At 36.7% G+C, this 27,542-nt stretch overlaps 1 protein-coding gene across 2 annotated transcripts in view; it reads left to right on the forward strand.

The window, feature by feature from the left end:
• PDK1 (pyruvate dehydrogenase kinase 1) overlaps positions 1–27,542 on the forward strand; it is a 45,531-nt gene that overhangs the window by 5,233 nt on the left and 12,756 nt on the right. For both annotated transcript variants that reach the window (XM_036858461.1, XM_036858462.1), the window contains exons 4-8: positions 1,756–1,940; positions 2,254–2,349; positions 3,372–3,449; positions 4,935–5,011; positions 6,832–6,930. In XM_036858461.1, the coding sequence (XP_036714356.1) occupies positions 1,756–1,940; positions 2,254–2,349; positions 3,372–3,449; positions 4,935–5,011; positions 6,832–6,930 (535 nt within the window). The remainder of the gene's footprint in view (positions 1–1,755; positions 1,941–2,253; positions 2,350–3,371; positions 3,450–4,934; positions 5,012–6,831; positions 6,931–27,542) is intronic.

Here is a 27,542-nt window from a genome sequence, read left to right on the forward strand (position 1 = left end):
TGTGATGACCAATATGGAAATCTAGATGTGGCCTCAGTGCCACTTGGATGATAGGGGGCTGGTGAGGACTCTTGACCTGGAGAGTGCATGCTTCTAAAGGACAGCCATCTCAGCTCCGCTGATCATTGCTGAGCAGAAACACTGCCCAGATCATCTGACCTGTGTGTGTGTGTAAGAAAAACTGCAAGTCTAGTTTTTTTAAAAGTAAAATCTCCTAATTTTGAAAGATTGGAAGTTAATTAAATTTTTAACAAACACTGAAGGCCTACAAAAACTTGTCTATGGGTCTCTAGTTTATGACCAGTGGTCTGTGAGACAGTGTAAGTAATGTGACCTGTTTAATGATCAACATACCAGGACTAATAAGCCCCATAGTCCCCTAAGGAAAGTTACCTGCTTATTCCGGTGAATGTTGCTCAGAACTTAAAGACTACCTCTTTTGTTGTCCTCCGAGTGCATTACACAATTTTTTTTTTACTGTCTTTAAAGGTGATAGCAACATTTCACTTTTTAAACATGATTTTGGTCTGAAAATAACATCAAGAATTTACTCTGTGTCTAGGTATGCAGCATAGTTTACACAGATGATGTCATTTAATCTTTAAAATAACTCTACTGAGGTAATACTGTCTGTGCACAAAGAGGTTAAGTAACATAAGATAGCATTAAGGTCACAGAGATAGCAAATGGATTTGGACCCACTCAGTCTTACTTAAAAGTAAACATTATGCTGTAGAACCTTCTGGGAAAAGTTATTCAGAGCTGAATTTTAAAAAATAAGGTGAGCAGCCAGGCAGAATACTGCTGGTTTGGGTTTTGACAAAAGAGAGAGATGTGAAATAAATGATTAAGGAGTGACTAGAAATGATGAGTTGATTGTTGTTTTTGAGGAGTTTTGTTGTTTGTATTTTGGATTAACAGTTTGGTTTCGAAACTAATTACAAGCTAGGAATTCCAAAAATGTTTTGAGTAGTGAGAGCATCATTGGAATAGGTTAATAGCATTCAAGATGATGACTTTGAATGAGAAAGCACTCGTTTGGAAGTGTAAATTCTTATGGGTATATTACAAGGTGGATTTTGTTACTTCATAACTAAGACTTCTGTCCTCTTTTATTTAGTTCTTTAAATTAACCATGCAATAATGTCTTCTGAATGATAGAAATGGGAAGCCTGGATGGCTTGAAGATTTTTCTTTGAACACAACATTCACCTTTTCTTCTCCCATTTTTTAAAACTCATTGGATGAATGGACTTAGAATTCTTTTCTACTTTTCTAAGTGGCCCTTTCTCTTTTTGAACCTGGGGAATAGTGCCAAAACAGACAGCCTTTATTGGCTCATTCATCTTCATTCCTTACAGAGCATGTGTTCCCTAGAAGCAAGTGCTCTGTCTTCCCTTACGCTGAATGTCCCTGGGTCCATCCTCAGAGCAAGTGCTCAGATAATCTTAGTTAATAATGGTTAAAGAAAACCCTTCACATTTGTAGGATTGTGTTTTGTGGCAGCCTTACTTTCAGGAGTTCCAAGAAAATAATTACATCTCACAAGTTCTATTTTGGAGTTTCTTAACATCTTCATAGATGTGGTATATTTTATCATCTGAAATATATTTAAATAAGTGTAAGAAAACATGCACCAATGCTTCTTTTACTGAATTAGGGCTTCCTTGCCTAGTATAATTGAGTAAACTTAGATTTTAATATCCCACTCACTTGCCAAAATATTTGGCTGTTTTAACAGACAGGTTTGTTTAGCTTTACAGATACTGTGATACGGATCAGGAACCGACACAATGACGTGATTCCCACGATGGCTCAGGGTGTGATTGAATACAAGGAGAGCTTCGGGGTGGATCCTGTCACCAGCCAGAATGTTCAGTACTTTTTGGATCGTTTCTACATGAGTCGCATTTCAATTCGAATGTTACTCAATCAGCACTGTAAGTGTCTGGAAGTCAAGAGAAGAAGCCAAATAAGATGTGTTGGTATATTTTAAATTTATTTAGAAAATTTCCTTTTAGGGAGAACATTTAATTTTACTTTTTCACATATTAAGAAAAGCAAATAGACTGCCGTACAAAGGAGGTTTTTTTAAATTGAGTTTTTATGTTTAACATTATGTAAAATACTATGTTTATGTTTAAGGAAAATACTTGTTCTACTGTTTGCTACCAATTAGAGAAACAGTATTCAAATCTGGACAGGGGCATTAGGTATTTTAGCTTATTTTATTTGTTTTTTATTTTTTGATAGCTTTATTATTTGGTGGAAAAGGCAAAGGAAGCCTGTCTCATCGAAAACACATTGGAAGCATAAATCCAAACTGCAATGTGGTTGAAGTTATTAAAGGTAAGTACCTTTCTCCTTTCAGAAAAAATGAAAAAATCAAAATTGAGTGTTATTTCTTGCTATTAAAGTAATTATTTATATCATAAGATAAAATGTTAGGAGTGAATGTATGGGTTTGAATATAACTTTATAATGCAAACTGTGCACTATGAATAGGACGAATGTTTTGTTGATACAGTGTTTTGTTAGGCAGAGTGTGGTGATATTATGAGGCTATCTGTTGACTTCAAAATATTTCCTCCTCCCCCCTTTCTAATTCCCTATATTGGAGCCATAATTCATAATAGTTTGGTTTGCATCTTCCCACACTTTTTTGTGTTTGTACCGTGTATACTCGCACACATACATAATTGTTGCTCTTATATTGTTTGTTGTTTTTGGAAAATGGGGTACTTTGTGTATATTTTTCTACAAGTTTACAGACATTGTACCGTGTGCAGTACATATGGATATACACCAGGTTATTGAATGGCCGTTACGGATGTATCAGAATGTATTAATCCATCCTCCTATTGATGCCTATTTCGGTTGTTTTAAATTTTCTATCACCAACAGTACTGCAGTGGACATCCTTAGATATGTGCTGACTTTTGCTAGTATTTTAGAAGGCAAGATTCCTAGAATCAAAAATATTTAAAGTGCATTTAAAATTTTGATACCTCCAAAAACGTATCAGTGAATGAGAGTGGCTATTCCCTAAACCCTTACCAACTCTAAATTTTTGTTATCTGTATTGTAAATATTTTCTTCAGCCTTCTGGTTTTCTTTTTACTTTGTTTATGGTGTCTTTTCCCATATAGATATTTTAATTTTTTGTGATCATATCTGTCATTTTTTCCTTTGTGGCCTTTAGGCTTTGTCATGTCGTACTTAAAAAAGACCTTCCCCAAACTAAGACTATTAAAGGCTATTTTTTTCTATAGAAAGTTTTAAAATTTCTTTTGTCTATATACTATTGCCATCTTAATGCATGAAACAGACATAAATTTATTTAACGACTTTTTTGTTTTGATTCACACTAGATGGCTATGAAAATGCTAGGCGTCTGTGTGATTTGTATTATATTAACTCTCCCGAACTAGAACTTGAAGAACTAAATGGTAAGCCTGATGCCTTTTCCTTAATGATTAGTGTTATGATTACCAGAGAAGGAATGATAAGAAGAATTTAGATTTGTTTTAATTAAAAGAACTTTTCATCAACTTCTTCATTGGATATGAAAGCTGAGGGAGAGCAAATCATGTTAAAAAATATATGTATTTATGTGTGTGTGTACCTATATATATTTTTTAATTTAGTTGGATCCTTTCTGAAAGACATTTTGGCTTTTTCTTCCCCATTTTCCTTATTTTTAATTGATAATATTGATTCTTTGCTTATTTTTGATTTTCTGGTTAGTCATAGAAAAAAGTGATGCCGAGAAAATTACATCTGACTTTTATATGTACTTCAATAATGTATGGTTTACCCTTTAAGATTTCTATTTCCTGAGTTGTAAACCATTTTTTATTGTTGAGGAAGTAAAAAGACTGGAGATGTAAAAGAGGAAAGAAAGATGCTCATCTATATGAGAATCTGATTATTTCTGATGGTCTTCTTTTTACCCTGACTAGTGCCTTTTAGACAAAAGGTTTAGATGCCTTGGAAGGAGATTGATGAGTCTCCCTGTTTTTCCTCGAGGTAGGGTAGTTTGATAGAGGGACAAACATTTCCTAAGTTAAAATCACCCTTAAAGAAGAATAAAATTAAATAGGCTTTACTGAGTTGTATTCTGGACCTTAGAGTGGGAGGGCAGTGGAGGAAGTTGCCCCATTGAAAATAGAATTGCCTGGTTTTCTAAAGCCATATGGTACCATTCAGTAAATAAGAACCACAATGCACAAATGATAGTTTGGGAACCTGAACTGCTGTGGGCAGTTTCCAGATGTACTGTCCATGTTTCCAAGGGACAGTTTATTCAGTGCAGAGTCCAGTTTATTGGCTGAATTAGAATTCTAAGGTATGGAGACTCTTACTCCTTTACTAAAAGTTCTGCTTTACTTATTATCTGCCCTCTACCCCCAGTTGGGCTCCTATTAAATGTTTGAATGTAGAATTAGTAGTCCTTGATAAATTGATGCTAGCTCAAAGTTTTTATTCAGATATCTGTTGAAGTGCCTAAAATAAAACAAAACGTTCCACCTGGGTGAAACAATTAAAAAATGGCTTTTTAAAGAAAGAATGTATTTATGTGGGTTGGACCAACTAGATTTTAACACTTCTTTTTGGAAGGTAAAATTCCGACCTTAAGGCTGAGTGTCTTAAACAGACTCACCGTTGTAGACAAGAATGGGAAGATGGGTTGGTAGATCATTATGCAGGATTGCAAGAGTGAGTGCAGGACTCATGTTGTCACAGTCAGTTATAAATTTGTGTGAGCACTGGGTTCAAACACTGATTCAGTGAAGAACTGGTGTGGCCCTTCTCCCCCAAATAGTACTATCCTCCATAGTAAATGTTTTCTTTTCATCACTACACAATATATTCTTTAAAATGCTCTAAGCACATCTCTCTGTACTTTCATATTTTTCTCTTCTGCTCTGTAGCAAAATCACCAGGACAGCCAATACAAGTGGTTTATGTACCATCCCATCTCTATCACATGGTGTTTGAACTTTTCAAGGTTTGTAAAATAGTATTACATCACCTTTATCAGTCCTTTTCTAAGGTTAGGAATCTGCTTTGAAAGTTTAAATACTGTACCGCATTTTCCTCAGTTTCATTAAAAAATACCCTTTCATGTTCGGTGTCATGTCACATCACTGGAGATCAGCTGTTTGTCAACACTCACGGGCCCCTCAGTTTAGTGGTAAGCTCAGACCTGGGACTCAGAAAGACCTGGATTTGAATTCCAGTTCTGCCACATAGTATGTGTGTGACCTTGGGCAAGTCACTCAACCTTTCTGAGCCTCAGTTTTCTCCTCTGTAAAACAAGGATAATACTACCTAGGTTATTATGAAGAGAATAACATACTAAATTCGAATACAATGGCAGCACACTATAGATGCTCAATAAAGTTTTATTTATATTTTTACAAAACAAAATATTTAGAAGAATGATTCTCAACTTTCACCTCTAAAGGACCAGTCCCACTGTTACATGCATTTTTTTTTTTTTTGAGGAAGTCATTTATATTGACTTACAGGACTTCTGCTGTGATTTTTGCTCTTTACAACAAATTTTGAAAACTAAATACAATTATGCTAATAATATTGGGAGTACATTTTTTTCTCATCAACACACCAATGACACTTGCTGGTAGACAGGAAAGTGAGTAATGAGGAGTGGTACAGGTCCACGTGGCTGAAAATGACACCCCAAGTCAAGCCTGTAGTCTCTCTCAGTGTGGTTACCATGTCTTCAGCCAAGAGCCTGTGGAAGAGAGAAGAGGTGGCTTTCAGCCTGATCATGAAAAAGAAAAATACAGTGAAACACAGAAAAACTGGTTGACTGTCTTAGAATAGCAAAGATTGAAGAATGTTCTTGGTTCTAAGACAGCAAGAACGTATCGAATATCTTAACAAAAATCTTTCTACCAAAGTGGTTAAATGAATAAATGATTGGCACTTCAAGGATTAAAAGTAACTTTTTTCCTTGAGATTACAGTCACATAAAGATCTTGTTCCCCATGATGCTTAATAAAAGAAATATTACCATATTATGTAACAGATTTTATATTATGTCAATGATAATGGCTTCTGTCTGAAACCTGATCTTAAATGGCGTTTGGTAGAGATGACAGAATCTCCTCCTCAGGGGACTCAATCCTGATTGGTGTTCCAGGGTCACACACTCTTATTTCCAAGTTCAGTCCTGTCTTTTGCCTTTTAAACTGTATCTAGTCTTAGCAGTTCCTACTCCAATGCTACATGTCATGTTATCGCTTAGTGCTTACGATATGTTGGCACTGTGTACCCTGTATCCTTTAGAAATTGGTCAAAACAGTTTTACAGTGTAAATACCCTAGTTTCAAACTAGTGGTAACTTGGATTCATTTCTACATCATAATAAGACTTGCTATTAATACTAAATGAAAAAATCGTTTTTTCTTAAAGCAATTTATGACAATTAAAATGGTTCTTTAAAATGGAGATGAAACTGTTTTCAAAAAACAAGGTTTGCCCATTATCTACCAAATTATAAAAATATTTGAGTAGAATTTTCTGCTTTCATGTAAAACTAGTTAAAAGTGTCGAGAAGTCTGGTTTTGGAAAATATGCAGAATTTAGTTGGGATCTTTAAATATCTACCAAGTCCTTCAAAACTGACTTATTTTTTTAAAAGTAATTCTTTAAATATGGTTATAAGAATTATGATTCTCTGGCATATTTCCATTGAATTAAATTTTTAGAAAAATTTCAAGTAGTGCATATGTACTTGAAAATTGTAATTAGTTTCTCTCTTTAAAGTTGCATTTTTAATGTAACCCTTATGTATTTCAGAATGCAATGAGAGCAACGATGGAGCATCACGCCGACAAAGGTGTTTACCCGCCTATTCAAGTCCACGTCACACTGGGTAATGAGGATTTGACTGTGAAGGTAAATGCTGTTCTTTGTTTATTTTTTTAAATTGATGTACAGGCATGCACATATTTTCTAGAAGACAATTTATTCTTAGGAGAAAGGAATTCTGTAACTAATTGATAATAAGCGCACTGCTTCATTTATCTGGCAGGTTATGTAATATTCCCTTGAGTCTGTTTCTATTCTGGTCCTTCATCCAGATGATTCAAGTTAAAGTAAATCCTGGAGACAGACAGTTTAGCAGAATCATGAATGTCCACTTTGGTATCTACTTGGATAAGTAAAATCTAAAATATTTGGGTATTTGTTGTGTTATGTAGATAGTACATAATTTTTCATTTTTAAACAATGCTTGTTATCTACTTTTGTTTCATTTGATTTTCATAGCAAATTTTAGTTAAGAGCAAAGGTAATTTTATTCTCAGTTTTACAGATATGAAACTAGACACAGTGATTAGCTCATTATTAGATGGCCAATAAATGACACAGGACATGAAATCAGCCTTTTGACCTGAGTGCCAGGCCTTCTCTACTACATTTTTCAGATAGTCCAGTTTCTTAGAGTATGATGATGTTTCTCTCTTTAAAATAGTCATTTTAAATTTTGTATTAAATTAATAAATGAAGAGCGTATAAAAATCAAATATGTCAGGTCCTTGCCATTTGTAGGTTACTACTCAGAGATAGTCTTTTAGTTATTTCTTCTGGTATTTAACTAGTTTAAAGTAGTATTCTAATATTGCTATTTCTGAAATTAGAAAATTTTAAATAGCTAACATCAGCTTTCAGTTATACTAGCTGAGAAGTTAGCTCTCTTAGAGCATCTCCCCTCTTTCTTCTCCCCCAGCCTCAATTGCCATTTTCCTAGCATTTAAGTTCATACGTGGAATTATAGACTAAAAATAATCATCTTGCAGAACTTTTGAAGGCATCTACTGTTCCTTTTTTTCTTAAGTATACAACTCAGTGGTTTTTAGTTTATTCACAAGGTTACACAACCATACCACTGTCTAATTTCAGAACATTTTCATCACTCCCAAGAAAAAACTCAATGTTCGTTCGCAGTCACTCCCCAGTTCCCCCTCTCCCCAGCCTTTGGCAACCACTAATCCACTTTCTGTGAATGGATTTCCCTGTTTTGGACATGTCATAAAAATGCAGTCATACAATATGTGGTCTTTTGTGACTGACTTCTTTCACTTAGTATAATGTTATAGCATGTATCCATTCCTTTTTATGGCTGAATAATATTATGTTGAATGGGTATTAACATATTTTGCTTATTCATTCATCAGTTGATGGACATCTGGGTTGTTTCCATTTTTTGGTTTTTATGAATAATGCTGCCATTTGTATACAAGTCTTCATGTGAACATTGGTTTTCAGTTCTCTTATGAATACACCTACGAGTTGAATTGCTTATAGGTAACTCTGTTTAACTTTTGAGGAATGCCAAACTCTTTTCCAAAGTGACTGTACCATTTTACTTTTCCATCAGTAATGAATGAAAGTTCCAATTTTTCCACATCCTTGCCAACATTTGTTATTGTCAGTCTTTTTGATTATAGCCATTCTAATGGGTGTAAGTGATATATATCTTCTTTGAAAAAATGTCAATTAAGATCCTTTGCTCAGTTTTTAAGTGGGTTGTCTTTTTATTGTTGAGCTGTAAGAGTTCTATTTATTTATCTTCTATCGTAGATACTAGTCCCTAATGAGATATATGATTTGCCAGTGTTCTCCCATTCTGTGGCTTATCTTTTCACTTTCATCATAGTGTTCCTTGGAACACAAAGGTTTTAATTTTGAAGAATTGCAGTTATTCTATTTTTTTTTTTTTGCTTGTGCTTTCAGTGTCACATCTAAGAAGAAACCATTGCCTAATCCAAAATCACAAAAATTTATGCCTTTGTTTCTTTCTAAGAGTTTTATAGTTTTAATTCTTATGTTTAGGTCTTTGATCTAATTTTGAGTTAATTTTTATAAATGGTTTGAGGTAGGGATCCAGTTTCATTCTTTTGCACGTAGATATCCAGTTGTCCCAGTACCATTTGTGAAAAGACTATTCTTTCTCCATTGAATTTTCATGTCATCCTGGTCAAAAATCAATTGCTTGTAAATGTATAGGTTTATTTCTGGATTCTCAATTCTATTCCATTGGTCTATATATCTCTCCTTAAGCACATTTTGATTATTATTGTTTTGTTGTAAGTTTTGAAATTGGCAAATGTGAGTCCTCAAACTTTGTTCTTCTCTTTCAAGGTTGTTTTGACTATTGTGGGTTCAATGCATTTTCATAAGAATTTTAGTATCAGCATGTCAATTTCTGCAAAAAACACCAGCTTGAATTTTTATGGGGATCATGTTCAATGTTTTAGATCAATTAAGTCTTCCAGTTCATGAACAACAGGATGTCTTTCCATTTATTTAGATCTCTTTAATTTCTTTTATCAGTGTTTTGTAATTTTCAGTGTACAAGTCTAACACTTATTTTGTTAAGTTTATTCTTAATTATTTTATTCTTTTGGGGGCTATTGGAAATGGAATTGTTTTCTTAATTTCATTTTTGGATTCTACATTGCCAGTGTATAGGAATATAATCGATTTTTGTGTACTGATCTTGTATCCTGCAGCCTTGCCAAACTCATTTATTAGTTCTCATAATTTTTTTGTGAACTCCTTAGGATTTTCTATAGACAAGATCATGTCATCTGTAAATAGAAATAATTTTACTTCTTCCTTTCCAATCTGTTTTTTTTTCCTTGCCTAATTGTGTGGCTAGAACCTCCAGTACAATGTTGAATACAACTGGTGTCCTTTTCTTTTTACTTATCTTGGGAAAGCTTTCAGTCTTTTTTTTTTACTTTTATATGATGAACTGTTTTTTTTTAATTAATTTATTTTTGTCTGCATTGTGTCTTCTTTGCTGCGCACGGCCTTTCTCTAGTTGCAGTGAGTGGGGGCTATTCTTTGTTACAGTGCACAGGCTTCTCATTGAGGTGGCTTCTCTTGTTGCGGAGCACAGGCTCTAGGTGTGCGGGCTTCAGTAGTTATGGCACGTGGGCTCAGTAGTTGTGGCTCGCGGGCTCTAGAGCGCAGGCTCAGTAGTTGTGGTACACAGGCCCAGCTGCTCCGCGGCATGTGGGATCCTCCTGGACCACGGCTTGAACCTGTGTCCCCTGCATTGGCAGGCGGATTCTTAACCACTGCACCACCAGGGAAGCCCCAGAGCTCAGTTATTAACTGTATATATGTTTATAATTTTATATCTTCTTGATGTGTTGACCTTCTATCATTGTAAAATGTCCTTCTTTGTCTCTATTAACAATTTTTGACCTAAAGTGTATTTTATCCAATATTAGTATAACCATCCCAGCTCTCTTTTGGTTTCTATTTTCATGGTGTATATTTTTCCAGACTTTTTTACTTTGAACCCCTGTTTGTGTCTTTTAATCTAAAACATGTCTCTTGTAAACAGTATATGGTTTGATCATTTTTTTTAATCCATCCTGCCAATGTCCACCTTTTAATTGGAGTGTTCAAGCCAGTTACATTTAACATAATTATTGTTAATGTAGAATTTACATTTGCCATTTTGTCATTTTTTTCTATATATCTTGTGTCTTTCTTGATCCTTTATTTCACCATTACTGCTGCTTTTTTTGTTAAAATGATACTTTTTAGTTTATCATTTTAATTTCCTTGTTTTTTTAAAATTATATTTCTTTGAGTTATTTTCTTAGTGGTTGTCCTGAGATTATAATTAATATTTATTTATAACAATCTAGTTCAGATTATATACCAACTTAATTTCAATAGTATACACAGACTTTGATCCAGTATAGGTCTGTTCCCTCCCTCTCCCCATCCTTTGTGGTATTATTGTCATATACATATATATATCTTTATACATTGTATGCCCATCTACACAGATTTATAATTATCGCTCTGTGCAGTTGTCTTTTAAATACTACAGGAGAAAAAAGTTCTGAACAAAAAAATACACTTAAACAATCCTTTATATTTATCTATGTGGTTACCTTTCCTGGTGCTCTTTATTTATTCATGTGGATTTGATTTACTGTCTATTGTTCTTTTATTTTAGGCAGAAGGATTCCCTTTAGTATTTCTTGATAGGGGAGGTCTACCAATGATGAACTCAGTTTTTGCTTATCTGAGAATGTCTCAATTTCTCCTTCATTTTTGAAGGATAATTTTACTGGCTATGGAATTCTTGGTTGATAGTCTTTTTCTTTCTGTATTCATTTCTTTGAATATGTTAATCCTACTGCCTTTTGGCCTTCATGGTTTCTGATGAGAAACCAGCTGTTAATCTTATTAGAATCCTTTGTGTGTGATGAGTCTCTTTTCCTGCTGCTTTTAAGACTCTTTCTTCTTGGCTTTTGACAATTTGATTGTAATCTGTCCAGGTATGGATCTCTTTGAGTTTATTATACTTGGAATTTGAAGAGCTTCATCTTTTTCATCAAAATTAGGAAGTTTCAGCTATTATTTCTTCAAATATTCTTTTGTCCCTTTCTCTCTTTCTTCCTGGAGTTCCCAATATGTGCATGTCAGTACACTTGATGGAGTCCCCCAGGTGTTTTTGATGCTTTGTTCTTTTTTTTCCTTTTTTTTTTCTGTTTCTCAGATGGGATGATTTCAGTTGACCTGTCATCACTATTGATTATTCCTTCTTACAAGTGTTTAAGTCTGCTGTTGAGCCCTCCTAGTGATTTTTTGTTTGTTTTGGTTATTATACTTCTCAACTCCAGAATTTCTATTTAGTTCTCTTACATAATTTCTATATTTTTTTATTGCTATTCTTTATTTGGTGAGACATCATCCTCATACTTTACTTCTTTAGAAATAATTTCCTTTAGTTCTGTGAACATATTTAAAATAGCTGATTTGAAGTCTTTGTTTAGTAAATTTGAGTTTCCTCAGGTAGAGTCTCTATTGATTCCTTTTTTACCCTTGTGTATAGAACACACTGTCTTCCTTCTTTGTATATCTTATAATTTCTGTTGAAAATTAGACATTTAAAATAATATGGAGACCTTCAAGATGGCAGAGGAGTTAACACGTGGAGCTCACCTTCCTCCCCACAAATACATCAGAAATACATCTACATGTGGAACAACTCCTACAGAACACCTACTGAATGCTGGCAGAAGACCTCAGACTTCCCAAAAGGCAAGAAACTCCCCACATACCTGGGTAGGTCAAAAGAAAAAAGAAAAAACAGACAAAAGAATAGGGACAGGACCTGCACCTTGGGGAGGGAGCTGTGAAGGAGGAAAAGCTTCCACACACTAGGAAGCCCCTTCAATGGCGGAGACAGGGGGTGGCGGGCGGGGGGAGCGTCAAAGCCACGGAGGAGAGTGCAGCAATAGGGGTGCAGAGGGCAAAGCAGAGAGATTCCCGCACAGAGGTTTGGTGTCGACCAGCACTCACCAGCCTGAGGGGCTTGTCTGCTCACCTGCCGGGGCGAGTGGGGGCTGGGAGCTGAGGCTCAGGCTTCGGAGGTGAGACCCCAGGGAGAGGACTGGGGTTGGCTGCGTGAACACAGCCTGAAGGGGGTTAGTGTGCCACAGCTAGCCAGGAGGGAGTCCAGGAAAAAGTCTGGAACTGCCTAAGAGGCAAGAGACCATTGTTTTGGGGTGTGTGAGGAGAGGGGATTTAGAGCACTGCCTAAACGAGCTCCAGAGACGGGCGCGAGCTGCAGCTACCAGCGCGGACACCAGAGACGGGCATGAAACGCTAAGGCTGCTCCTGCAGCCACCAAGAAGCCTGTGTGCAAGCACAGGTCACTATCAACACCTCCCTTCCCAGGAGCCTGTGCAGCCCACCACTGCCAGGGTCCCGTGATCCAGGGACAACTTCCCCGGGAGAACATACGGCGCACCTCAGGCTGTTGCAATGTCATGCTGGCCTCTGCTGCTGCAGGCTTACCCTGCATTTCGTACCCCTCTCTCCCGACCGGCCTGAGTGAGCCAGAGCCCCCTAATCAGCTGCTACTTTAACTCTGTCCTGTCTGAGCAAAGAACAGATACCCTCAGGTGACCTACATGCAGAGGCAGGACCAAATCCAAAGCTTGAACCCCAGGAGTTGTGCAAACAAAGAAGAGAAGGGAGCAGAATAAAGAAAAAAGAATGAAAATAATTGAGGACACTCTCAGAGACCTCTGGGACAACATTAAGTGCACCAATATTCGAATTATAGGGGTTGCAGAAGAAGAAGAGAAAAAGAAACGGACTGAGAAAATATTTGAAGAGATTATAGTTGGAAACTTTTCTAATATGGGAAAGGAAATAGTCAAGTCCAGGAAGTGCAGAGTCTCGTACAGGATAAATCCAAGGAGAAACATGCCAAGACACATATCAAACTATCAAAAATTAAATACAAAGAAAATATATTAAAAGCAGCAAGGGAAAAGCAACAAATAACATACAAGGGACTCCCCATAAGGTTAACAGCTGATCTTTCAGCAGAAACTCTGCAAGCCAGAAGGGAGTGGCAGGACATATTTAAAGTGAGGAAAGGGAAAAACCTACAACCAAGATTATTCTACCCTGCAAGGATCTCATTGAGATTTGATGGAGAAATTAAAAGCGTTACAGACAAGCAAGAGCTAAGAGAATTCAGCACCACCAAACCAGCTTTACAACAAATGCTAAAGGAACTTCTCTAGGCAGGAAACACAAGAGAAGGAAAAGACCTACAAAAACAAACCCAAAACAATTAAGAAAATGGTAATAGGAACATACATATTAATAATTACCTTAAATGCAAATGGATTAAATGCTTCAACCAAAAAACATAGACTGGCTGAATGGATACAAAAACAAGACCCGTATATATGCTGCCTACAAGAGACCCACTTCAGACCTAGGGACACATACAGACCGAAAGTGAGGGCATGGAAAAGATATTCCATGCAAATGGAAATCACAGGAAAGCTGGAGTAGCAATTTTCATATCAGACAAAATAGATTTTAAAATAAAGACTATTACAAGAGACAAAGAAGGACACTACATAATGGTCAGGGGATCAATCCAAGAAGAAGATATAACAACTGTAAACATTTATGCACCCAACATAGGAGCACCTCAATACATAAGGCAAATGGTAATGGCCATAAAAGGGGAAATCAGCATTAACACAATCATAGTAGGGGGCTTTAACACCCCACTTTCACCAATGGACAGGTCATCCAAAATGAAAATAAATAAGGAAACACAAGCTTTAAATGATACATTAAACAAGGTGGACTTAATTGATATTTATACGACATTCCATCCAAAAACAACAGAATACACTTTCTTCTCAAGTGCTCATGGAACATTCTCCAGGATAGACCATATCTTGGGTCACAAATCAAGCCTTGGTCAATTTAAGAAAATTGAAATCATATCAAGTATCTTTTCCGACCACAACGCTATGAGACTAGATATCAATTACAGGAAAATATCTGTGAAAAATACGAACACATGGAGGCTAAACAATACACTGCTAAATAACCAAGATATCGCTGAAGAAATCAAAGAGGAAATCAAAAAATACCTAGAGACAAATGACAATGAAAACATGATGACCCAAAACCTATGGGATGCAGCAAAAGCAGTTCTAAGAGGGAAGTTTATAGCGATACAATCCTACCTCAAGAAACAAGAAACATCTCAAATAAACAACCTAACCTTAACACCTAAAGCAATTAGAGAAAGAAGAACAAAAAACTCCCAAAGTTAGCAGAAGGAAAGAAATCATAAAGATCAGATCATAAATAAATGAAAAAGAAATGAAGGAAACGATAGCAAAGATCAATAAAACTAAAAGCTGGTTCTTTGAGAAGATAAACAAAATTGATAAACCATTAGCCAGAGTCATCAAGAAAAAAAGGGAGAAGACTCTAATAGAATTAGAAGTGAAAAAGGAGAAGTAACAACTGACACTGCAGAAATACAAAGGGTCATGAGAGATAACTACAAGCAACTATATGCCAATAAAATGGACAACCTGGAAGAAATGGACACATTCTTAGAAAAGTGCAACCTTCCAAGACTGAACCAGGAAGAAACAGAAAATATAAACAGACCAATCACAAGCACTGAAACTGAGACTGTGATTAAAAATCTTCCAGCAAACAAAAGCTGAGGACCAGATGGCTTCACGGGTGAATTCTATCAAACATTTAGAGAAGAGCTAACACCTATCCTTCTCAACTCTTCCAAAATGTAGCAGAGGGAGGAACACTCCCAAACTCATTGTACGAGGCCACCATCACCCTGATAGCAAAACCAGACAAAGATGCCACAAAGAAAGAAAACTACAAGCCAATATCACTGATGAACATAAATGCAAAAATCCTCAGCAAAATACTAGCAAACAAAATCCAACAGCACATTAAAAGGATCATACACCATGATCAAGTGGGGTTTACCCCAGGAATGCAAAGATTCTTCAATATATGCAAATCAATCAACGTGATACACCATATTAACAAACTGAAAGATAAAAACCATATGATCATCTCAATAGATGCAGAAAAAGCTTTCGACAAAATTCAATACCCATTTATGATAAAAACCCTCCGGAAAGTAGGCATAGAGGGAACTTACCTCAACATAATAAAGGCTATGTATGACAAACCCACAGTGAACATCGTTCTCAGTGGTGAAAAACTGAAACCATTTCCTCTAAGGTCAGGAACAAGACAAGGTTGTCCACTCTCACCACTGTTATTTTACAAAGTTTTGGAAGTTTTAGCCACAGTAATAGAGAAGAAAAAAAAAAGGAATGGAATCCAAATTGGAAAAGAAGGAGAAAAGCTGTCACTGTTTGCAGATGACATGATACTATACATAGAGAATCCTAAAGATGCTACCAGAAAACTACTAGAGCTAATCAATGAATTTGGTAAAGTAGCAGGATACAAAATTAATGCACAGAAATCTCTTGCATTCCTATACACTAATGATGAAAAATCTGAAAGAGAAATTAAGGAAATACTCCCATTTAGCACTGCAACAAAAAGAATAAAAGACCTAGGAATAAACCTACCTAAGGAGAAAAAAGACCTGTATGCAGAAAACTATAAGACACTGATGAAAGAAATTAAAGATGATACAAACAGATGGAGAGATATACCATATTCTTGGATTGGAAAAATCAACATTGTGAAAATGACTATACTACCTAAAGCAATATACAGATTCAATGCAATCCCTATCAACTACCAATGGCATTTTTCACAGAACTAGAACAAAAAATTTCACAATTTGTATGGAAACACAAATGACCCTGAATAGCCAAAGCAATCTTGAGAACGAAAAATGGAGCTGGAGGAATCAGGCTCCTGGACTTCAAACTCTACTACAAAGCTACAGTAATCAAGACAGTATGGTACTGGCACAAAAACAGAAATATAGATCAATGGAACAAGATAGAAAGCCCAGAGATAAACCCACGCACATATGGTCACCTTATCTTTGATAAAGGAGGCAAGAATATACAATGGAGAAAATACAGCCTCTTCAATAAGTGGTGCTGGGAAAACTGGACAGCTACAAGTAAAAGAATGAAATTAGAACACTCCCTAACACCATGCACAAAAATAAATTCAAAATGAATTAAAGACCTAAATGTAAGGCCAGACACTATCAGACTCTTAGAGGAGAACATAGGCAGAACACTCTATGACATAAATCACAGCAAGATCCTTTTTGACCCCTTTTTATTTGGAAATGAAAATAAAAATAATAAAATGGGACCTAATGAAACTTAAAATTGCTTTTGCACAGCAAAGGAAACCATGAACAAGATGAAAAAACAACCCTCAGAATGGGAGAAAATATTTACAAATGAAGCAACTGACAAAGGATTAATCTCCAAAATTTACAAGCAGCTCATGCCGCTCAATTACAAAAAAACCACCCAATCCAAAAATGGGCAGAAGACCCAAACAGACATTTCTCCAAAGAAGATATACAGATTGCCAACAAACACATGAAAGAATGCTCAGCATCACTAATCATTAGAGAAATGCAAATCAAAACTACAATGAAGTATCACCTCACACTGGTCAGAATGGCCATCATCAAAAAAATCTACAAACAATAAATGCTGGAGAGGGTATGGAGAAAAGGGAACCCTCTTGCACTGTTGGTGGGAATATAAATTGATACAGCCACTATGGACAACAGTATGGAGGTTTCTTAAAAAACTAAAAATAGAACTACCATACGACCCAGCAATCCCACTACTGGGCATATACCCTGAGGAAACCATAATTCAAAAAGAGTCATGTACCACAATGTTCATTGCAGCTCTATTTACAATAGCCAGGACATGGAAGCAACCTAAGTGTCCACCAACAGATGAATGGATAAAGAAGATGTGGCACATATATACAGTGGAATATTAGCCATAAAAAGAAACGAAATTGAGTTATTTGTAGTGAGGTGGATGGACCTAGAGTCTGTCATATAGAGTGAAGTAAGTCAGAAAGAGAGAAACAAATACCATATGCTAACACATATATATGGAATCTAAAAAAAAAAAAAAAGGTCCTGAAGAACCTAGGGGCAGGACAGGAATAAAGACTCAGACGTAGAGAATGGACTTGAGGACACTGGGAGGGGGAAGGGTAAGCTGAGATGAAGTGAGAGAGTGTCATGAACATATATACACTACCAAACGTAAAATAGATAGCTAGTGGGAAGCAGCCGCATAGCACAGGGAGATCAGCTCGGTGCTTTGTGTCCACCTACAGGGGTGGGATAGGGAGGGTGGGAGGGAGACACAAGAGGGAGGAGATACGGGGATATATGTATATGTATAGCTGATTCAGTTTGTTATACAGCAGAAACTAACACAACAGTGTAAAGCAATTATACTCCAATAAAGATGTTTAAAAAAAAATACCATAACCAAAAAAAAAGAGTCATGTTGATAGTAGGAACCCCTGATGGGATGTGATGGGAAGAGCACTTTACCTTTGTGGTCTTCCTTCCCTAAACCCTTTACGCCAGTCAAGCCATGAGCAAAACATCAAACAGATCCCAGCTGAGAGACGGTCTATGAAATACTCTCCAGAACTCCTCAAAACTCTGAAAGGTTATCAGAAACAAGGAAAGTCTGAGAAATTATCACAGCCAAGAGAAGCCTGAGGAGACATTTACCTGACAATCATAATGGGGTGTCCTGTTACGGAAGAAAGGCATAATGTGAACAAAATGTGGACTTTAGTTAATAATCACGTATCACTATTGGTTAATTGTAACACGTGTACCATATTAGTGTAAGATATTAATAAAGAAAACTGGGTGTGGTATAAAAAATATATATATATGATGCAGCAACTCTGAAGATAAGTTACTTTCCAGGTCCCTAAAGTTGTTGGTGGTAGTTGTTTGTTTGGTGACTTTTCATTATAAAACTAATTCTGTAATGTCTATATTCTTTGTTGTGCTTGCTTTCTGCTTAGTGGTCAACTAATGATTGGAGTGAGGTTTCTTTAAATGCCTTCTCCCAGTCTTTGTCAGGAGACTCTGTGTGCATATTGGGGCACACCTTCAATGTTTAGCCAGGCAGTTGACAACTCTGAATTAACCTGCAGGTTCTGCTTGTACAGAGCCTCAAGGTCAGAGGTGAAAGATTAGGGCCCTCTTCGGTTCTTCCTGAACATAGCCCTGGGCATGAGCATGACCTTCTAGATTTCAGGATATCCTTGAGCTTTTCTAAGCCCCTATGGACATCTCATTCCTTAGCTTTTCCTACTAAGTTTTTTGGGTAGCCTATTATTTGCCTTAACTGTCGTAGACTGCCTCAGGCAGCTGTCAAATTAATTAGTTACCTCTAATTGTTTTTGACAAGTGTTTCTGAGGATGGGGAGTACCTGCATGGAAGACTTTTTTGCACTGGGGAGCTCAGAATCAGGTCAGAGAAAGCGTCTTCCCAGTGGCTGCCAGGCAACTCTGGTTGCAAGTTGTTGATGGGTGGGGGAATGGGAGGTGGGAATAAGCCAAGTGAAAATACCACAAAGCTCATTGTTGTTTTTCTTGAGTCAGTACTCCCCAGATTGCTACAAGCCTTTGGTTAATTTCCAGAGTCCTGACAATTTTTGCCTTTTTGCTTTGGTGCTTTGATGGAGGACTTTTTGGAGGTCCTTTCTCCACTGTTCCTGCTGACGTCACTCCTGCTATTCCTTTTGAGAAGACTTATGCTTATTCCAATTCCTGTTCCTTTGTATGTGACCAGTTATAAGTGACAGGTTTTGTTGTTTTCTTTGTTTAATTGAAATTTTTAAGATCTTCAGCTCTGTTCTGAAATTTCATAATGATGTGAGCCTTTTTGTACCCATTGAGCTGGGTCCTTTAGAATTTCCACTGTTTCTTTGAAATACTTTCTTCTTTACTGTTTCTCTTTCTGAATAGTCATATTTCAAAGATGTTGGGCTCCATGAAATGGCCCTCTGATTTTTATCTTCTTGTTTTTTATATCTTGAACTTTTCATTTTACTTTGAGATTTCTTTGACTTTGAATTCCCAACTCCTCTATTGAATTTTTATTTCTATTATAAGTTTCCCAGGAACTTATTTTTTATTATTCCTTTTTTTTTGTAGTATTCTGTTCTGGTTTCATCCTTTTTTAAAATCACTCTGAGGATAGTGATATTAGTTATTTTTTTAAAAATTAAAATGCTTCAGCTCTCTGTACTGTTTCCTCTGAATTCCTTTTTTCTGTTTATCCCTCTTGGCTATTCATATAAAAGAATGAGGCACAAATAAATATATGGGAATATTTTCTGCTGAAAAAGTAATGTGAATGTGTCACTTTTTTCCAGTCCAGATGCTAATGTGTGCCTATGTTTTGGTTAGTTATGTGTCAGCTACTTGCTTATTGAGGTCTGTTTGATTCAAAATAAGTCCCACATGTCTTCTGCTTTGGGGCATCAGTTGTGCTGCAGCATGGTCATTCTCGTCCCTTTTTCTGCTTGTGTTTCCTGTGCTTTAGCATGCTGGTCTGCAGCTGCTTTCCATCACTTGTGGTCATCCATCACTGTATGGATCCAGGTTCACTGAGCTCTTCAGCACTCATCAGTGACTCGTTCTGTGCTGGGGGACAGGCTTTGCTTAGGGACTCTGTCTGTCTGGTATAAAGAAAGGTTCATAATAACCCAGCAATTCCACTCCTGGGTATATACCCCAAAAGCTTGAAAACAGGTATTTAAGCAAAAACTTATACATGAGTGTTCATAGAAACATTATTCACAGTAGCCAAAATCTAGAAACAACCCAGATGTTCATTGGCTGACGAATAGATCAACAGAAATGTGGTACATCCATACAATGGAATATTATTTGGCCATAAAGGGAATGAGGTATTGGCTCATGCTACAACATGGATGCTACAACACTGAAAACAATATGCTAAGTGAAAGAAACTAATCACAAAAGGCCACCCATTATGACTTAATGTATATGAAAAGTCCAGAATAGACAAATATATAGGGACAAGAGATACATTAGTGGTTGCTTAGGAGTGTAATCAGTAAAGAGCCCGTGTTTTCTTGAAAATACTCTAAAATTGACTGTGGTGGTGGTTGTACATACCTGTGAATGGAGGCATACCTTGTCCTATGGCACTTCACTCTATTGTACTTTGCAGCATTATTGTAAAAAACTGAAGGTTTGTGGCAACCCTGCGTTGAGCAAGTCTGTTGGCATCATTTTACGAACAGCATTTGCTCACTTCATTTCTCTATGTCACATTTTGGTAATTCTTGCAATATTTCAAACTTTTTCATTATCGTATTTATTGTAGTGATCAGTGATCTTTGATATTCTAATTGTTTTTTGTTTTATATTTTTAAATTAATGTTTATGTACATTTTTTTAGACATAATGCTGTTGCACACTTAATAGACTACTGGATAAGTGTAAACATAATTTTATAGGCACTGGGAAACCAGAAAACTCAAGTGACTCGTTTTATTGTGATATTTGCTTTATTATGGTATCTGGACATGAACTCACAATATCTCACAGGTATGCCTGTATGTTAAAAACCATTGAGTCGTATACTTTAAATGGGTGAATAGTATGGTATGTGAATTATATTTCCATAAAGCTGTTTAAAAAAAGAAAGGCTTATAAGGGTTTTGAACAGACTGTTCCAGAAGCTTCTGTACAAGCCCTGAGCTATATCAGGCTCCCCTCACATCCAGGTCACATGACTGCATCTGCTCTTGTTAGCACTTTCCATGTTAAATGCTTGCTTTAATTTTCTTCAGTAGAGCTTTCATCCCCATCACTTACTCTAGACTTTTCAGAATCAAGGCCTGGGTTTTTTTTCCCCCCATTCTTTTAGCTTGTTGAAATTATTGACATTTTTTTACTTTTTATCCCTCTGCTAAAAATCCTGTGAAAGAATTGGTTTTTTATGACTTACAAGTCTAGCTACTGTTTCAGATTTGGTGTTTGGTCTATATTCAGTAAATAACGTAAGTGTTATAGCCACATGTCTTATAAATTAAAACTTAAATGTCTTGGTCCATTCACTGTTGGCAGTTTTACAAACCGGACCTTAAAAAGCTGTTGAATAAGAAACTTCAGGAGCTATGGGTGAATTCAGGATTAGTAAATTTCCTGCCTTCAGAACTGTCATCAAATTAGTAGTGGTTCATTTCCTGTGGACCTGAAAATCCACATATATTAGCCCAGGGAGCCTAGTGTTATGGGAAACAGGACGTTAAGGATGGCAGGTCTCAGATGACATTGAGAGGTGATGATTTCATGCACTGAGGAGAAAATTTCCAAAGTAATTGGCAAACTTCTCTTCCTCTGTCTTCCTGTTGACATTACTCCACACTGCCCTTCTCTTTCACAATCTCTTTCCTTTTCCTTGGCATAGGCTTATGTTTCTATGATTCTTGATTTTTTTCTTCAAATAATCTTTAGAGTTTTTCAATTTTCACATCTCTTTCACAATATATTTGTCATCAGAGTGCCATTCTTCTTGTCTTTTTTTTTTTTTAAACATCTTTATTGGAGTATAATTGCTTTACAGTAGTGTGTTAGTTTCTGCTTTATAACAAAGTGAATCAGTTATACATATACATATGTTCCCATATCTCTTCCCTGTTGCATCTCCCTCCCTCCCACCTTCCCTATCCCACCCCTCTAGGTGGTCACAAAGCACCGAGCTGATCTCCCTGTGCTATGGGGCTGCTTCCCACTAGCTATCTATTTTACATTTGGTAGTGTATATATGTCCATGCCACTCTTTCACCCTGTCACATCTCACCCCTCGCCCTCCCCATATCCTCAAGTCCATTCTCTAGTAGGTCTGTGTCTTTATTCCCGTCTTGCCACTAGGTTCTTCATGACCTTTTTTTTTTTTCCCTTAGATTCCATATATATGTGTTAGCATACTGTATTTGTTTTTCTCTTTCTGACTTACTTCACTCTGTATGACAGGCTCTAACTCCATCCACCTCATTACAAATACCTCCATTTCATTTCTTTTTATGGCTGAGTAATATTCCGTATATATGTGCCACATCTTCTTTATCCATTCATCCGATGATGGACACTTACGTTGCTTCCATGTCCTGGCTGTTGTAAATAGAGCTGCAATGAACATTTTGGTACATGACTCTTTTTGAATTATGGTTTTCTCAGGGTATATGCCCAGTAGTGGGATTGCTGGGTCGTATGGTAGTTGTATTTTTAGTTTTTTAAGGAACCTCCATACTGTTCTCCATAGTGGCTGTATCAATTTACATTCCCACCAACAGTGCAAGAGTGTTCCCTTTTCTCCACACCCTCTCCAGCATTTATTGTTTCTAGATTTTTTGATGATGGCCATTCTGACTGGTGTGAGATGATATCTCATTGTAGTTTTGATTTGCATTTCTCTAATGATTAATGATGTTGAGCATTCTTTCATGTGTCTCTTGGCAATCTGTGTATCTTCTTTGGAGAAATTTCTGTTTAGGTCTTCTGCCCATTTTTGGATTGGGTTGTTTGTTTTTTTTGTTATTGAGCTGCATGAGCTGCTTGTAAATCTTGGAGATTAATCCTTTGTCAGTTGCTTCATTTGCAAATATTTTCTCCCATTCTGAGGGTTGTCTTTTGGTCTTGTTTATGGTTTCCTTTGCTGTGCAAAAGCTTTTAAGTTTCATTAGGTCCCATTTGTTTATTTGTGTTTTTATTTCCATTTCTCTAGGAGCTGGGTCAAAAAGGATCTTGCTGTGATTTATGTCATAGAGTGTTCTGCCTATGTTTTCCTCTAAGAGTTTGATAGTGTCTGGCCTTACACTTAGGTCTTTAATCCACTTTGAGTTTATTTTTGTGTATGGTGTCAGGGAGTGTTCTAATTTCGTACTTTTACATGTACCTGTCCAATTTTCCCAGCACCACTTACTGAAGAGGCTGTCTTTTCTCCACTGTATATGCTTGCCTCCTTTATCAAAGATAAGGTGACCATAGGTGCGTGGGTTTATCTCTGGGCTTTCTATCCTGTTCCATTGATCTATATTTCTGTTTTTGTGCCAGTACCAAACTGTCTTGATTACTGTAGCTTTGTAATATAGTCTGAAGTCAGGGAGCCTGATTCCTCCAGCTCCATTTTTCGTTCTCAAGATTGCTTTGGCTATTCAGGGTCTTTTGTGTTTCCATACAAATTGTGAAATTTTTTGTTCTACTTCTGTGAAAAATGCCAGTGGTAGTTTGATAGGGATTGCATTGAATCTGTAGATTGCTTTGGGTAGTAGAGTCATTTTCACAATGTTGATTCTTCCAATCCAAGAACATGGTATATCTCTCCATCTATTTGTATCATCTTTAATTTCTTTCATCAGTGTCCTATAATTTTCTGCATACAGGTCTTTTGTCTCCTTAGGTAGGTTTATTCCTAGATATTTTATTCTTTTTGTTGCAATGGTAAACGGGAGTGTTTTCTTAATTTCACTTTCAGATTTTTCATCATTAGTATATAGGAATGCAAGAGATTTCTGTGCATTAATTTTGTATCCTGCTACTTTACCAAATTCATTGATTAGCTCTAGTAGTTTTCTGGTAGCATCTTTAGGATTCTCTATGTATAGTATCATGTCATCTGCAAACAGTGACAGCTTTACTTCTTCTTTTCCAATTTGGATTCCTTTTGTTTCTTTTTCTTCTCTGATTGCTGTGGCTAAAACTTCCAAAACTATGTTGAATAACAGTGGTGAGAGTGGGCAACCTTGTCTTGTTCCTGATATTAGTGGAAATGGTTTCAGTTTTTCACCATTGAGGACAATGTTGGCTGTGGGTTTGTCATATATGGCCTTTATTATGTTGAGGAAAGTTCCCTCTATGCCTACTTTCTGCAGGGCTTTTATCATAAATGGGTGTTGAATTTTGTCGAAAGCTTTCTCTGCATCTATTGAGATGATCATATGGTTTTTCTCCTTCGATTTGTTAATATGGTGTATCACGTTGATTGATTTGCGTATATTGAAGAATCCTTGCATTCCTGGAATAAACCCCACTTGATCATGGTGTATGATCCTTTTAATGTGCTGTTGGATTCTGTTTGCTAGTATTTTGTTGAAGATTTTTGCATCTATGTTCATCAGTGATATTGGCCTGTAGTTTTCTTTCTTTGTGACATCTTTGTCTGGTTTTGGTATCAGGGTGATGGTGGCCTCGTAGAATGAGTTGGGGAGTGTTCCTCCCTCTGCAATATTTTGGAAGAGTTTGAGAAGGATAGGTGTTAGCTCTTCTCTAAATGTTTGATAGAATTCGCCCGTGAAGCCATCTGGTCCTGGGCTTTTGTTTGTTGCAAGATTTTTAATCACAGTTTCAATTTCAGTGCTTGTGATTGGTCTGTTCACATTTTCTATTTCTTCCTGGTTCAGTCTCGGCAGGTTATGCATTTCTAAGAATGTGTCCATTTCTTCCAGGTTGTCCATTTTATTGGCATATAGTTGCTTGTAGTAATCTCTCATGATCCTTCGTATTTCTGCAGTGTCAGTTGTTACTTCTCCTTTTTCATTTCTAATTCTATTGGTTTGAGTCTTCTCCCTTTTTCTCTTGATGAGTCTGGCTAATGGTTTACCAATTTTGTTTATCTTCTCAAAGAACCAGCTTTTAGTTTCATTGATCTTTGCTATTGTTTCCTTCATTTCTTTTTCATTTATTTCTGATCTGATCTTTATGATTTCTTTCCTTCTGCTAACTTTGGGGGTTTTTTCTTCTTCTTTCTCTAATTGCTTTAGGTGTAAGGTTAGATTGTTTATTCGAGATGTTTCCTGTTTCTTGATGTAGGCTTGTATTGCTATAAACTTCCCTCTTAGAACTGCTTTTGCTGCATCCCATAGGTTTTGGGTCGTCGTGTCTCCATTGTCATTTGTTTCTAGGTATTTTTTGATTTCCCCTTTGATTTCTTCAGTGATCACTTCGTTATTAAGTAGTGTATTGTGTAGCCTCCATGTGTTTGTATTTTTTACAGATCTTTTCCTGTAATTGATATCTAGTCTCATAGTGTTGTGGTCAGAAAAGATACTTGATACGATTTCAATTTTCTTAAATTTACCAAGGCTTGATTTGTCACCCAAGATATGATCTATCCTGCAGAATGTTCCATGAGCACTTGAGAAAAATGTGTATTCTGTTTTTTTTGGGTGGAATGTCCTATAAATATCAATTAAGTCCATCTTGTTTAATGTATCATTTAAAGCTTGTGTTTCCTTATTTATTTTCATTTTGGATGATCTGTCCATTGGTGAAAGTGGGGTGTTAAAGTCCCCTACTATGATTGTGTTACTGTCGATTTCCCCTTTTATGGCTGTTAGTATTTGCCTTATGTATTGAGGTGCTCCTATGTTGGGTGCATAAATATTTACAATTGTTATACCTTCCTCTTGGATCGATCCCTTGATCATTATATAGTGTCCTTCTTTGTCTCTTTATTTTAAAGTCTATTTTGTCTGATATGAGAATTGCTACTCCAGCTTTCTTTTGATTTCCATTTGCATGGAATATCTTTTTCCATCCCCTCACTTTCAGTCTGTATGTGTCTCTAGGTCTGAAGTGGGTCTCTTGTAGACAGCATATATATGGGTCTTGTTTTTGTATCCATTCAGCCAGTGTGTGTCTTTTGGTGGGAGCATTTAATCCATTTACATTTAAGGTAATTATCGATACGTATGTTCCTATTCCCATTTTCTTAAATGTTTTGGGTTTGTTATTGTAGGTGTTTTCCTTCTCTTGTGTTTCTTGCCTAGAGAAGTTCCTTTAGCATTTGTTGTAAAGCTGGTTTGCTGGTGCTGAAGTCTCTCAGCTTTTGCTTGTCTGTAAAGGTTTTAATTTCTCCATCAAATCTGAATGAGATCCTTGCTGGGTAGAGTAATCTTGGTTGTAGGTTTTTCTCTTTCATCACTTTAAATATGTCCTGCCACTCCCTTCTGGCTTGCAGAGTTTCTGCTGAAAGATCAGCTGTTAACCTTATGGGGATTCCCTTGTGTGTTATTTGTTGTTTTTCCCTTGCTGCTTTTAATATGTTTTCTTTATATTTAATTTTTGATAGTTTGATTAATATGTGTCTTGGTGTGTTTCTCCTTGGATTTATCCTGTATGGGACTCTCTGTGCTTCCAGGACTTGATTAACTATTTCCTTTCCCATATTAGGGAAGTTTTCAACTATAATCTCTTCAAATATTTTCTCAGTCCCTTTCTTTTTCTCTTCTTCTTCTGGGACCCCTATAATTCGAATGTTGGTGCGTTTAATGTTGTCCCAGAGGTCTCTGAGAGTGTCCTCAGTTCTTTTCATTCTCTTTATTCTGCTCTGCAGTAGTTATTTCCACTATTTTATCTTGCAGGTCACTTATCCATTCTTCTGCCTCAGTTATTCTGCTATTGATCCCTTCTAGAGTATTTTTAATTTCATTTATTGTGTTTTTCATCATTGCTTGGTTCCTCTTTAGTTCTTCTACGTCCTTGCTAAATGTTTCTTGCATTTTGTCTATTCTATTTCCAAGATTTTGGATCATCTTTACTATCATTATTCTGAATTCTTTTTCAGGTAGACTGCCTATTTCCTCTTCATTTGTTAGGTCTGGTGGGTTTTGACCCTGCTCCTTCACCTCCTGTGTGTTTTTTTGTCTTCTCATTTTGCTGATCTTACTGTGTTTGGGGTCTCCTTTTCACAGGTTGCAGGTTCGTAGTTCCTGTTGTTTTTGGTATCTGTCCCCAGTGGCTAAGGTTGGTTCAGTGGGGTTGTGTAGGCTTCCTGGTGGAGGGCAGTAGTGCCTGTGTTCTGGTGGATGAGGCTGGATGTTGTCTTTCTGGTGGGCACGTCCACGTCTGGTGGTGTGTTTTGGGGTGTCTGTGGCCTTATTATGATTTTAGGCAGCCTCTCTGCTAATGGATGGGGCTGTGTTCCTGTCTTGCTAGTTGTTTAGCATAGGGTGTCCAGCACTGTAGCTTGCTGGTCGTTGTGTGAAGCTGGGTCTTGATGTTGAGATGGAGATCTCTGAGAGATTTTCGCCGTTTGGTATTACATGGAGCTGGGAGGTCTCTTGTGGACCAGTGTCCTGAAGCTGGCTCTCCCACCTCAGAGGCACAGCCCTGATGC

Source organism: Balaenoptera musculus, chromosome 7 (assembly GCF_009873245.2).
Source record: "Balaenoptera musculus isolate JJ_BM4_2016_0621 chromosome 7, mBalMus1.pri.v3, whole genome shotgun sequence".
Lineage (NCBI taxonomy): Eukaryota > Metazoa > Chordata > Mammalia > Artiodactyla > Balaenopteridae > Balaenoptera > Balaenoptera musculus.